The sequence below is a fragment of the Dipodomys ordii genome, unplaced genomic scaffold (genome assembly GCF_000151885.1).
Source record: "Dipodomys ordii isolate 6190 unplaced genomic scaffold, Dord_2.0 Scaffold227, whole genome shotgun sequence".
NCBI lineage: Eukaryota > Metazoa > Chordata > Mammalia > Rodentia > Heteromyidae > Dipodomys > Dipodomys ordii.
Genome location: NW_012267443.1, coordinates 1,036,484 through 1,049,972, shown reverse-complemented (window position 1 = coordinate 1,049,972; position 13,489 = coordinate 1,036,484). Strand labels below are relative to the sequence as shown.

The 13,489-nt window shown below is 38.8% G+C and overlaps 1 protein-coding gene across 1 annotated transcript in view; it reads right to left on the bottom strand.

Annotated features, from left to right (window-relative positions):
• The window catches only part of Slc25a13 (solute carrier family 25 (aspartate/glutamate carrier), member 13), a 150,599-nt gene that overhangs the window by 54,749 nt on the left and 82,361 nt on the right, over positions 1-13,489 (bottom strand). The window contains exons 7-10 of the mRNA XM_013035852.1: positions 12,778-12,869; positions 12,476-12,560; positions 8,444-8,528; positions 7,808-7,966 (exon numbers count right to left, since the gene is read on the bottom strand). Of these exons, the coding sequence (XP_012891306.1) occupies positions 7,808-7,966; positions 8,444-8,528; positions 12,476-12,560; positions 12,778-12,869 (421 nt within the window). The remainder of the gene's footprint in view (positions 1-7,807; positions 7,967-8,443; positions 8,529-12,475; positions 12,561-12,777; positions 12,870-13,489) is intronic.

Sequence of the window (13,489 nt, the reverse complement as noted above, 5' to 3'; positions counted from 1 at the left end):
AGTGTTCAAGCATCAGTACTGCCAAAACAAAACAAAACCTTCACAAAACCTAATGCTAAGCCATTTAAAGCAATTAACTTCCAATGGAATGGCAGCAAAATGAATGGTTTTAGGGTACAGGTTTTAGAGGTAGACAGACAAACCTTGATGGAATTCTAGGTTTGTACCTCTGTTGTGGTGAGTGATCTTAGATAAGTTCTCTTTGAATTCAATGAAATTCTTCACTGCTAAAAACAAGCATGCTGGGGCTGGGAAGGTGGCTCAGTGGTAGAGTGCTTGCCTTGCATACATGAGGCCTGGGGTTCAATTCCTCAGCACCACATAAGCAGAAAAAGCTGGAAGTGGCGCTTTGGCTCAAGTGGTAGAGCGCTAGCCTTGAGCTGAAGAGCTGAGGGACAGTGCTCAGGCCCAGAGTTCAGGCCCCATGACCAACAACAACACACACACAAAAAATAAATAAATAAAAACAAGCATGCTAATTACTATTTGCTAGTTTATTTTTCATAACATGAAAATCAGATAATTCATCACTTATTTTATATTCAAGAACCGTTAGTACTTGATGCCATGTTTTCAATTTTTCTTTTTCTTTTAAGTCATAGGCTTGAGTTTAGGGCCTGGGCTCTGTACCTGAGCCTTTTTTGCTCAAGTTCAGCACTCACCACTTTGAGCCACAGGTCCACTTTTGGTTTTCTGGTGATTAATTGGAGTAATAGTCTCATGGACTTTCCTGCCCAGGTTGGCTTTGAACTTCCATCCTCAGACCTCACGCTCCTGGGTAGCTAGGATTACAGGCATGAGCCACCAGTGCTGGCTTTTTCCAGTCTTTGCCTGGATTCATTTCTTGTTTACAGAGACAGCTCAGTGTAACCAATATCCATAATCCAGAATTAGGGGTATAATGGTTGTTCCAGTGACATTTTCCCTATCCTTGGAAAAGCTGACCTTAAGCAATGAGAGCTCTAATGGTTTGAGAATGTCTAGGGGCCCCATGCACTGAAGGAAAAGGTAATGAACTAGCCTCTTTAGCTATATGTTATCAAGGTAGGTTAAAAAATATAACCTTTTTAAAACTTGGCTGATAAGCAAGTTTTTACAACAATATTTTTACTAGCTATCAGAAAAGCTAAGGGATTAAAGCATTGGTCCAGCAGGCAGACTTTAAATTATTGGCTGTGCATAATTGTCTGCTAGTTACCTAATCACTTTATACCTCCATTTCCACACCTATTACTGGAAATTCCCACTAATAATGGGATTAGTCTCTTTGTAAAATGGGACCAGAATAATTCTACCATCTTCTTGGGTGAGGGTGGTCATGGAGCAGGCATCAATCAATATCATGCCTCTCCCTCTGCCTCCCCATCACGAATAGCAGACTCTTTGGGAAAGCACTGAAGCCAGGCTGATGGCAAAAAACAACTGTAGGCCAATGATCCAAAGAACAATGCTAGATAAGAGAAGCAAAACAACAAGGGAAGGGGTAACAAGGTTTGACAAGAAATTTACTCATTGCCATACTCATATACTGTAACCCCTCTGCTCTGTACAGCATCTTTATGATAAAATAAAATTTAAAAAAATAAATAAAAAGAAAAAGATTTCATTTTTGGAAAGAAAGGAAGAAAGAAAGAGAGAAAGGAAGGAAGGAAGGAAGGAAGGAGGGAAGGAAGAAAGAAAGAGAGAAAGGAAGGAAGGAAGGAAGGAAGGAGAAAGAGAGAGAGGGAGGGAGAGAGAAAGAGAGAGAACGAACAAACTAAGGCAGCACAACTCTGTTAGTCCAAACAAAACCCAGTCCAAATAAGACCAACATACCCTGAAAAAGACAGCAAAGAGTACATAAAATAAGGTGAAAGATATACAGGCAGAGACAAGAGTCAGAATTTAATGGGTCAATGGAATCCATAAGACACTCTATACCCAGTGCCGAAGCTGAAGCCAGTACACTGTTGTCATCTAGTTTCAACCAAGTCGCACCTTCCTCACAGACCTCACTGTGGAAGCCACTGTGCTTGCCCCAAGCTCCCAAGAGTCCCACTCCTTGCTTTCAACGTCAGATTAACCTTCTTTGTGAAGCTATCAGCACTCCCAGCAGCCAGGACTCAGGGCTTTTCTACTTGCTCCTGTATCCATGCCCTTCTCTCCCCCACCAGTTCAAGCTTTCTTTCCTTGCCCCCCTCTTCCTCCCATTTGTCTGTCGCTTTTGACTCATATTGCCCCAGGCATGAAGCGCTTCCACCTTCCCCAGCACTATCCCCTTTCAAAGCCCTCATCACAGTTCAGTGCTCCTCAGACTCTCTGGGACACTCCCTATGCTGGCAAGTAGGTTGGGGAAAGGGCAGGGAGCAAAGGCAGGGATTTCAATACCTGTTTAATCAGGGTTCGATGCCTTCCTCAAACTGTCAGGTACCATCTGTTTAAGCTATGGCTCAGGATGTCTTTAGGAATCTAAGTATAAAAACTAATTAAATCTGATTCAGTTTTAGGGAAAAGGTCAGTACTTCTGACTCCTTCCTCTGTGGTGTGGCTTTCCAGAACTGAAGACCATTGGGAGGATGAATCATACAATCTTTCAGTCTCTTACTCCAGTGACAATTTTCAGGATCCTGGCTCTTTTTTCTTCTACCTAAACAATGAGCTTTTCATTTATTTCTCTCATTGCAGTCTCAGCAATGCTAGTAACAAGTTATATAGGATAGAAACTAGTTCAATCGTTAATGGTTCCTTCTCCAGGCTACACTGAATTCTGTGTTTTTGATACCTTTCCTGATTTTCCAAGCTCAATATTGTTCTTATCTTGCTCTCCAAAGCTTCTACCAATGTTCTCACCATCCTACCCCCGTAGTTAGAGTTTCAACTGTCTTAGACTCAGTTGATAATGCACTGCAGTTGAATCACTAGAGATTTCAGGAGACCTGATAAGTTAATGAGTGTCCACATCTTTCCCTCATTCTTGGTTTCATATGTTCAAACATCTGTCTTTTGATTTTTTCACAGTTTAACATCATAACTGAAAGCATGAAGAAAGTAACCAAGGAAAGAAGATTTACACCAATCTATTTTGCATTACTTAAAAGTTTTGGTGGATAATGGTAGATATGTGACTCAGGGACGTTCACAAATTTCTCCTAAGATGTGCTTTAAATAATGCAAACAGACATGGAAATTTCAATCATTTTACATTGGACCTAGGAGTTTTTAATCTTTCTTTTAATCTACAAGAACTGTTGAGGAAGAAGCAATCTAACCAGAAGTCTACAGAATTTGGATTCTGTCTACTAAGTGCCATCAGCCATGGAAGGAGACCTGGCTCACGCTAGCTCCTTGATAAGTTCCTTCTTAAACATGTACAGATCCATGACTTCCCAAGATATTCCACAAAATCCTCTAGATGTCACCTTGAGAACATTCCGGGATGGAAGGTTTCTTTGCAATACAAGCCTGTATTTTTAACTAGCTGATCCCTCTACCCACTTCCCCTGCTCCAGTTTCAAATTAAATCTAATTCATAAAATGATCTATTTTTTTTGGGGGGGGGATTTTCTTTAGGACTTCTCCTACCGACAGTCCCTCTTCTCAGAATGTATTTCTGATAGACCCTGACTCCTCATATATATATTTTTATTTACTCAAAGGTTCTCCCAAAACATTCTATTCTGAGAGACTCCTCATCTCACTGCCTGAATGACAGGAAGGTGTTGTAAAATTCAAAAACAGAAATTAGTTATCCAGGAACATTAAGAGCCTTTCATTATGGACTATTACCTAATCAAATGTTTCTCTTAAATATGCCCAGTCTGTGAAAGACCAAGGACTGACTCAACTCTGGTTATGCAGTTCCTTCAGATCCAGCTGGAGAGAAATTCATTAAAGGGAACAAGTTAAATCAGTATGGGACTGGGGAAGAAACAGACGGACTTTTTACAAGCGACTTAGGAAGCCCTGGATTATCCCAGATTATTATTTCTCTGGTGGTCAGATTTTCAAAAACTGCAAAAAAAAAATCTAGGTAAAGTAGTCATTTTCTTATAAAGAACACAGACTGCATCACCAAGGTTTGAGGAGCCAGAGACTTAAGATTCTTATGTGGATCTTTGGCAGCAAGTAAAACATAAATAAAATCTGGGTCTCACAGAGACAAAGAAACAGAGACCTACATTGAAGAAAAGAAGAGAATTAACCAGTTCACACATTAAAGTTGCTGATGTCTGTCTGTAGCACGGCTATTGAAGACCACTGGCTGGCTGTGCCTACAGTTCCACAGCTATCTCATCTCCTAAGGACCATGGGCAGTGATTCAGATGTGCTCTCTGATTACTGCTGGACAACTTCCAGGATGGTGTACAGACGCTGTCAGCTGCTAGAGAAGGAAAAAAGCAAAACAATGCATTCTGAAGCACTGAAAGTATTCTCTGAAAATAACCTTCACTTTAGTTCCACAGGGAACTCCTTTTAAATTAACAACAACAACAACAACAACAACAGTTGTATTCTTGTTGTAAGAGAAGGACAGTGTGATGAAAAATAATTTTTAACTTTATAAACATAATGTAAAGCCACATCTTTCAGAGCCATTTGCCAACTGTGAAGAAGAATACACAAAAGTAATTTTAAAACAGGGAAGACAGCTCCTAATATTTCCAAATTACCCTATTCAGGAAATATGAACCATTTTATACATTCACATGCATATACATATCTTGATGGAGAATTGTATGTTATGTAAATACTAAAACTGCTCATTTGAAACATGTTTATACATTAGACATGAACTCCAACATCATCTCAATTATTGTTAAGTGAAAGTATTAATAGCAGCAAGTTTTATTCTCAAAACTTAAATGTAACCGCTTTCCCCTGAAGTGACAAAAAAAAAAAAAACCCAAACAACTGAATTTACATTTAACTAGAAATGGACAAGGAATTTCATGTAGGTATCTGATATCTTAGCTTTGTACATAAAGATCATAATGCTGCATCTCAAAAATACTTGTCTTTTAAATTTCCTACTCTGATTTCCTTTAATAAATTTGCCAGGATTTGCCTGCCTTTTCATATTGTTTCTCTCTTGCCCAATGATAAGCATTTACAAACACACAGTGGCATATAATAACTGATCATGTGCAAAAAACTAGGGAATAGGCTCCTGACCAATTTAGAACAGGAATGAGTCATTTTTCATGGCAAGAATGTAAATTGCTATTTTTTTCTTTAACTTGAACTGTCTATCATCTCTTTGCTCTCAGGATGCAACTTATAGATTGGAACTTAACAAGAGTTTTATAGTAAATCTTTTGTTTTAAAATCCTCTGCTAGGAAAGATAAGAACTCAGAAAGAAATGAACATAGGTGACTCCCAGAGCTAATCTTCTTACAGTCACACTCTACTTGTTATCCTGACAGACAGCTCTGGCCTTTGCCCTTTGGGCTCAGCACCTCAAACAGGTTAAATAAATGGCTATTTATAACTCCTCAAAAGGCTGAAGAGCTGCTTCTTTAGTGTTCAGAATGAGCCTTAGCTCTATGTGCCAGCTCCCTTCCCTTCTCTGAGAAGTTAAAATTAGTCACACTCTTCTTACTCAGACAACAACTGAACCACCAAGAGATAGGAACCACTTTTCACAACCTATGTTGCTTAGCACTCAGTGCTCGAGTACACTTTGAACTCTTCTGTCTATGGGGTCAAAAGGACAGGTCACAGAAGAGAAATATAGCTATAATTAAGAATCATGGCCTGCCAGGTGTGATCACAGAGGAAAGTTTCAAACAAATGCAGTCAATACAAGCACACTGAAGACATTCAGCAGTGCTGCACAGGGCTCTCACAAGTCTAAAGGCACTCCTGATATTTATTTACTCCAATACTCATAAAAGCAAAGCTCATAAAAGTAGTTGGTAAAGCAAAGCCTTGGCACAGACATTTGTTCTGAAAAGAGGGTTAAAAGTTTTCCTTTCACAAAGCCACCCACACAAGCAGGTAAGGTGGTCAATTTTGCTTAACTGGCCTCAAAGCAGGATCTGTGACATTAACCTTGTACTACTTGGGAGCCATTTCATTTGCAAGGGGGTTGTCACCAAGGGGGAAAACTATTTCAATGGAAGGCACTGACCCAATAGGGGTCATCATCAATCACCTGGGGTCAAAGACCTTCCCAATTGTAAGAAAGGGGGGAAGCGGGGAGGGAAGGAGGGAAGAGAAAAGATCAAAAGGCCTTTGATGAAGGTTATCTACCTATCTAATAGGATCTGCAAAAATGGAACTTCTCTACAGTTGGAACCCTCCCAGCTTCTAAGGTGAGAGGAATTTTTGTTTTTCACATGCAAGTTTCCTTTGGAGAGAAACTGAAGTCAGCAGATGGCAGAAGAGGCCTAGAGGCCTGGGTTAGCATAGTTGCCAGTTTTATCTGCCTGAACAGAACATTAAACACTATTTTCTTCTTTTAGAGCAAGCACTAGTAGGAAGAGGAGGGAAGACCTGCAGGTGGACAAATGGCAAAGCAGCAGGGCATCAAACACCTTGCAATTCTGTATTTTAACTGATGCAAATACACTTTTTCTTCTTTTCAGAAGGCAGGTACAAAAGGGGAGGCAGGAAGTCAAGGTATGTGTTAGGCAATATTAGCAAAAAAAATCCAGAAAGGCTGTAGGATCCTTTGCCTTAGAGATGACATCTTCCTTGCTTAATACTCTTCAGTGACAAAATAAAGGTAGTTGGAGACATAATAAAAGATGAACTAGCTAGAGTAGATACAGTTAGATGATGTGAAGAGGTAACCTGAATTCAGAAGAAGGCAGGGAGGGAGGGCTCCACTAATGCTTAGTTTATCTGCTGGGCAGATTTCCTGGGGTAGAGTCACTTGTCGGGCAGTATCTATAGAGGTACCTTCCAAGATCTCCAGCAGATTCCTTAAACAATGGACAGGAGTGTTCTTTCCTGTGACAAAGTTTAATCTGCAAATTTGGGGCTGGGCATATAGCTGGTACTGTATTTGCCTAACCCCTGCAAAATACTGGGTTCCATACCTAACATTACAAACATAAATACGTAAATAAATAAACTAATTAAATTAAATTTTAGCAAGGATAATAAAACCGAACAATCATAATATGCTATAATTAATGTTTTATAAACGTCGTCACTCTCAGAATAGTGTAGAGTACTATCCTTACACTACTTGTGGTGACATGAGATGTCTATGTGCTGAGATGAAGGTTGGGTGGATGACAAGGACACTGTGATGTAATGACCTTCGGATGATACATCCACTTCATTTTGAAACCAGAAGAAATGAGATTTCACTTTTCAGACTAGTACACAATTTATAATGTATGACTCACTAATTTCTGGAATTTTCTAATTAACATTTTCAGATCATGATTGTCTCAGTAGCTGAAGCCATGGAAAGCAACATCTTAGATAAGGAAGGCTATTGTATGTTCCAGAACCAAGAATCACATGCCAGCTTTGTCCTGTCCCGAGGATACCTTTCCTTTATTAGCTGCTGAGTGGAATACTTTAGGAACACAATGAACCTTTTAAAAACTTACTGAAGATGTTTATAAAAAATAATTTATTATTTTAAGAAATAAAACATACGGGAGGGCAATATAAATGGCTTTCAGATTATGGGCTGTTCTGATTAGCTATGCCCTACATGCCTCCGGCCCACACCCATTAGCATGGATAATCGAGAATCTGCTGTATTCCATTTTAACACAGTCTCTCTAATTCATTTCAGGCACTGAGATAGAAAGCCAAACCTCTGACTGTTATTTCTCCTTACAGGACATGGGGCATGGCACTAACCTCTATACAGTCCAAAGAAGCCTTCATAACGGAGCACCTTCTTAAAACAGTCAAAGCTGTTTTTATACATGAGCTCCCCCACAAAAGAGCCAGTTGATCGTTGGTTCTGCATTCGAGTTTTTACAAGATCAATAGGATACACAGCAGTAGCTCCAACAGCTAAAATTAAATAATATCAAGATTTTAGAGGGAATTAAGGTCAGTTGGAAGGAAGGGAAAAATGGATAAAATCAAAGAAAGCCTAAGAAAAGAAATAAATTTTGCATATAGAGACTTTAAAACTGCACTAACTTTCTACATTCTTAATAAACCTTTTGTGGATTTTCCTTCTTGTATCTCCTGATAAAAAGATGTCACAGGGCTTAAATTAAAAGCATAACAGTACAGCCTTAACCTCATTATTTGCCAATCTTTAAAAGGCTGCTTGAAGATCAGGAAGAGAAAAATGTTATTTGTAAGAGCCTAATTATACGCAGGTATGTAACAAAGTCCCCTTTGCTCCCATTTAGTCATATAGACAGATTGATTTGGGCAACAACCAGGAAAGGCTTTGCTCTGAAATACTACAAAATAGAAAATCTGAGAAAAGACAAAAGGAAACACTAAAGTGAGTATCTTGCACAAATCGTAACTAACCTCCAGCAACAGAACCCAGACCAAACCTGTAGGCAGATTCTGCAATTTGTAGGAGAACTGGCCGATCTGAATCGCTTGAGGCTTTCTGCACATGGGAAAGAAGGCGGGGGGGGGGGGGTGTAGGGGGGAGGAGGGGGGGTTCCAGGCAGGAGGGGGAAAGACATAAACAGAACATATTACTTAAAAAACATTCTCTAGGTCTAAATCCGTGATACAACTAAAGTGCCAAAGAGGAAAATTAGGTTAGATTCCATAAGTTCTCAGTAATAAAAACTATATTATTTCTTAAAGTATTTAAAGTCACGTTTGGACATAATAAGAAGCCATTATTTACTAAAAACAATGTTGCACTGTACTCGTAAACTGACATGTATTGAAAATCCTTTGTACAACTCACTAAAGGTAATTTTTTAAAAAATGAATGCTACTAGACACTATGTTGGAAATGAACTTTACAATTTGGGTAAAGTTGGGGGGATGAGAGAAAATGAGGGAGGGGGCAACACTGTTCAAAAAGAAATGTATACATTATTTTACTACTTATGTAACTGTAACCCCTCTGTACATCATCTTTACAATAAAAATGTTTTAAGTGAATGCTCAATTTTGGTTACCAAAGGAATGAAAATTCAACAAATATGAGTGAGATATAATTTTTCATTAATTAAACTGGCTATTTTATTTAATTAATTTATTTATTTTGCTTTTAAGTGGCAATATCCAGGCTCACAAGAATTAAGTAAAATAGATCTTATCAAAATAGTTATCAAACAAAGCAAAGCTGAGGAAAATTTGATAATATATATCCAAACACTTAAAACTACTTATATAACATTAGGTTAGTAAATAATTAGGTTAGTAAACTAGTAGTAAGCTAGTAGCTTAAGAGCTAGTAAGCTAGTAGAAAAAAAAAGTGTCCAACTATAGAAATTCTACAAAGCAGCTTTTTTTTTAACAAAAAAAAAAGGTAAAATCCTGGAAATACTTTAATGACCATTCATAGATAACTACTCAAAATACAGTATCATAAGACGTGGTGCTGTGGCTAGTGGTAGAGAGACAGCCTTGAGCAAAAGAGCTCAGGGACAGTACCTAGTCCCGGAGTTGAAGCCCCATTACCACCCCCCAAAAAACAAACAAACAAACAAAAAAAGACAAAATCAAACACCAAAAACAACAAAAAGAAAACCAATATCACAACTTTCAAAAATGTTTGTAATAAGCATATGTAAGAAATAAGAAAATATAAGCTAAGAAGAAAGAACCTTGTGGTTAGACAGGTATTTTCCATAAGAACCCCTTTTCCATTTAAATATTTCGTGGTAATGAAAATGTTTGAACAATGAAGCATGAAGTCATTTATTGAAATTATTTGTGGGTCTATATGCATACAAAATACATACTAATATTTTGTTAACACCACCACCCAGAGATAGTTACTCATATTTGTGGGTCTATATGCATACAAAATACATATTAACATTTTGTTAACACTACCACCCAGAGATAGCTACTCAATGTTTTTATGACATCCTTAGTAAGTGGCTGATTATATGTGATTATTCATTTTTCCTCCTTTAGCCCATCTTTCCTAAATTCATATTCCAGGTCAGTCATTTGTTAGGTTGCTACCTTTCTAGCCTATCATTTGAAGTATTTCTGGGGCAAGAACATTTTAACATAATGTACTTCTCTACCTGCATAAATAAAATAGTGATTTTATGACTCATAGACTTGTCAAATAAGGATGACATACAGTCAGGGCTTGTTGAATAAATATATTAAATTAAATTTGTTTTCCAAAAGCTCTGATAATTAAAAATCAGGGAATAATGAAAATAATCATCAACCCCAGCTACCAACCCTCTGAATTTTAGTTGCTATCAGTGTAGCACAATTCTAATATAATGAGATTATTTGGAATTTCCTTGTCATTTAACTGAAAATAGCTTTACATAGGTATATGCAACTTTAAGAATGTAAAACATGTCGTGCAAATTTCACAAGTTGTTCCCAATTCTGTGCCTGAATGGATGGAGCTCAATAATACCTTCATTTTGACCAACACATTCAAAAGAGAAGCACAATTTTATTTATACACATAAAAATATGTAATACTTAAGATATGCTTGGGTATCAAAATAATGATTTACAGTATTCTGAAAATAATCAAGGGGAGGAACCTCCCCTTGCCTCTAATTCTCAATTAAAAGACAAATGAAACTCCATACTCTAATCTTTCAGAAGCTAGAAATGGTAGCATGTTGTTAAAAATGACATAATAAAGACTCCACCTTCTCCACTCCTGTGTAGGAGAAACATTCCACAGTACTGGGACAGGCAGACTTGCCTACAGGTGGATGACCTCCGTTGTTCAAATGTGTTATGCCCAGTGGGGTTCATGGAGTAAAAAGCATGCTGTATTCCATACCAGGCTGGCTGTGAATTGCTCTAAACTTCTAAGCAGAAGCCAATCATTTCCTGCTGTAAATCTCATCAAACTAGCCCTAACCCTTTCATGGCCACTATCAACCATCACCCAACACAAAATCTCAAAAGCTGCAAAAGGGCTTACAGGTTAAAAATAGTGGGGTGCCCCTGCCAGCTGGAGAGCAGGGACATGTAAAAAAGCTTTTCTGCTTTCTCTTTATCCCCAAATTTCAACAACAGCCGATGGCATATAGAAGAGGAGATCATCATCTCATATTTGTTGTTTAAAATCAAAGGGAGGGGAGAGAAACATGGCCTCCACTTCTGCACGTGATTACAGAGTTTTTCCTCCTGCACCCAGGGAAATCGGCTTCCTCTTTCAACCACAGCCAGCTGGGTTTCCAGAGGTGCCAAGTTGGGATTTACTGAGTACACACCCACTAGTTTGACTTCCATGGTGCACACAAAACTCAGCCACTGCCTTTGGGTGGGAAGGAGCTAAAAAGGAGGAGGGTCCTGGCTTGAAGCCTGGCAGTCCTAAAAATGTAGCCCGCATCAACCCATTGTGGTCAAACTGGCGTCTCTATACAGAACTAGAGTTCCAAGCCAAAAACGGTTAAGTCTCGCAGGACTCAGAGATGGCTTTGCCTTAAAGGAGGTCTTTTTTCTAAAAACGACACTCTGTCTGTGAGTGGATTTATTCTATAAATGCCGTATAAGCACACCACATGCCAGGAAGGCTTTTCTTCACAAAGGCTGATCTACAGTGAGCTGAGCAAGAGTTAAGTGAGGAGGTCCCAAGTCTTAAGTTTCTGACTCCCACAACTTCAAGAGATTGGGTTCTGTTAACCATAAAATAAAATTTAGCATTCCTAAAATTGTTTCCACATAACTTATGAATCCTTTCACAGAGAAAATAGGTCTAAAAGCCTCCAAACTATGACTCCAGACTAAACAAAATTATCTCATTTTGATACTAAAAAAAAAAAAAAAGGAAGGCATTACAGTTAAGACAATACACTGACAGAGTACCTCTGTGGAGCAAAAGACAACTTTCATTTAGCCATGTGCAGCTGCTGCTGACGGGGATGGTGACAACTCAAGGCTCTTTCCATCCGCTCAACCTGAGAATGCTTTTGGAATGTAGCAAGGAACCACTCTTTTTTCTCTTTTTTTGGGGGGGGTAGGGGGGCACCAATAACTCGGGGCCTGGGCACTGTCCCTTAGCTTAGTCACTCAAGACTAGTGCTCTAGCACTTGAGCCACAGCTCTACTTCAAGTTTTTTGCCAGTTAACTGAGACAAGAATTTCACAAATTGGCGTCCCTGGCCTGGTTTTGAGCTGTGATCCTCAGACCTCAGCCTCCTGAGTAGCTAGGATTACAGGTATGAGCCACTAGGTAAATCACTCTACCTTGGAAAGGAAACAAATACCATTGTCTGTTCATAAGAAAGTCTCTAAGTAATTTCTCTTCTCAGCTTTCTAAAAATGCCTAAGTTTGGAGATGCCAAGTAAAAACTGGTAAGTAAAAAACCAGAGTCAGAAAGGTACTGCATGTGAAAAGGGGCTGGGGAGGAAAACTTATTCTTCCTCTTCACTCACCTGCCTCTGGGCCTCAGCCAAGTTGAAGGGCAGAGTGCCTTCTTCCAGAGGAGCGATCCGCTCAATGTCTGCTAAGGTCATACGTCTAGAGGAAAAACCAACATAAGCAACAACACACATTCTAACCGACTATATTAACATTACAGCATTGCAGAATATTCTTTTTATCATTCCCCATATTTCAGCATTGCTTTTCATTTGGCTTCTTTCCTCCCTGTGCTGCTCCTCCTCCAACCCCTACCTCCTAACCTCCTTTTATTAAACTAATTAAAAAAAAAAAAAAGGAAAGAAAGCCAACTTACCCCCTTGGCTCATATAAATCTGCTAACTGAAACAAGATGTCAACTTCCATGGGTGTAACCTGACCAAATTTCTGAGCTGCCAGAGCAAACTCCTCTGTATGGGAAAAAAAAAAAGTTAAAAGGGAAAGATTCAAAGAAGGGATAGCACTGAACTCAGCACTGGAAAGGAGGGACATCACAACATTTCATTATTGTCAGTTGAGGAATTCAAGTCAATCCAAATAGGACAAACATTCCTGCAGTCCCTTCACTCACTTGTAAAGAGGATGGAGAATATTTTCTCCAATATGAAAAGTTTGGTACCACCTCAAGGCGTTTTTAAAGCTCATTCAAAATTTAGTGAAGATTGTTTTGCTTGCTGTTGTTTGTCTGATCAAAAACATACATGCACCCAATGGTCAGTATGTGTTAACAGGACAAAAACAAATCTGTAATGTAAATTTCTCGTTGACTTCTTCACTGTAATAATAACTTCCCAAATCACTTGACTAGTATTCAAATATATTTTCATTCGGGCTGGAAAGGTGGCTCAATGGTAGAGTGCTTTCCTTGCATGCATGAGGCCCTGGGTTCAATTCCTCAGAACCACATACAAAGAAAAAGCTGGAAGTTACACTGTGGCTCAAGTGGTAGAGTGCTAGCCTTGAGCTGAAGATTGAAGAGCTGAGGGACAGTGCCCAAGCACAGAGTTCAAGCCACAACCAACCAAAAA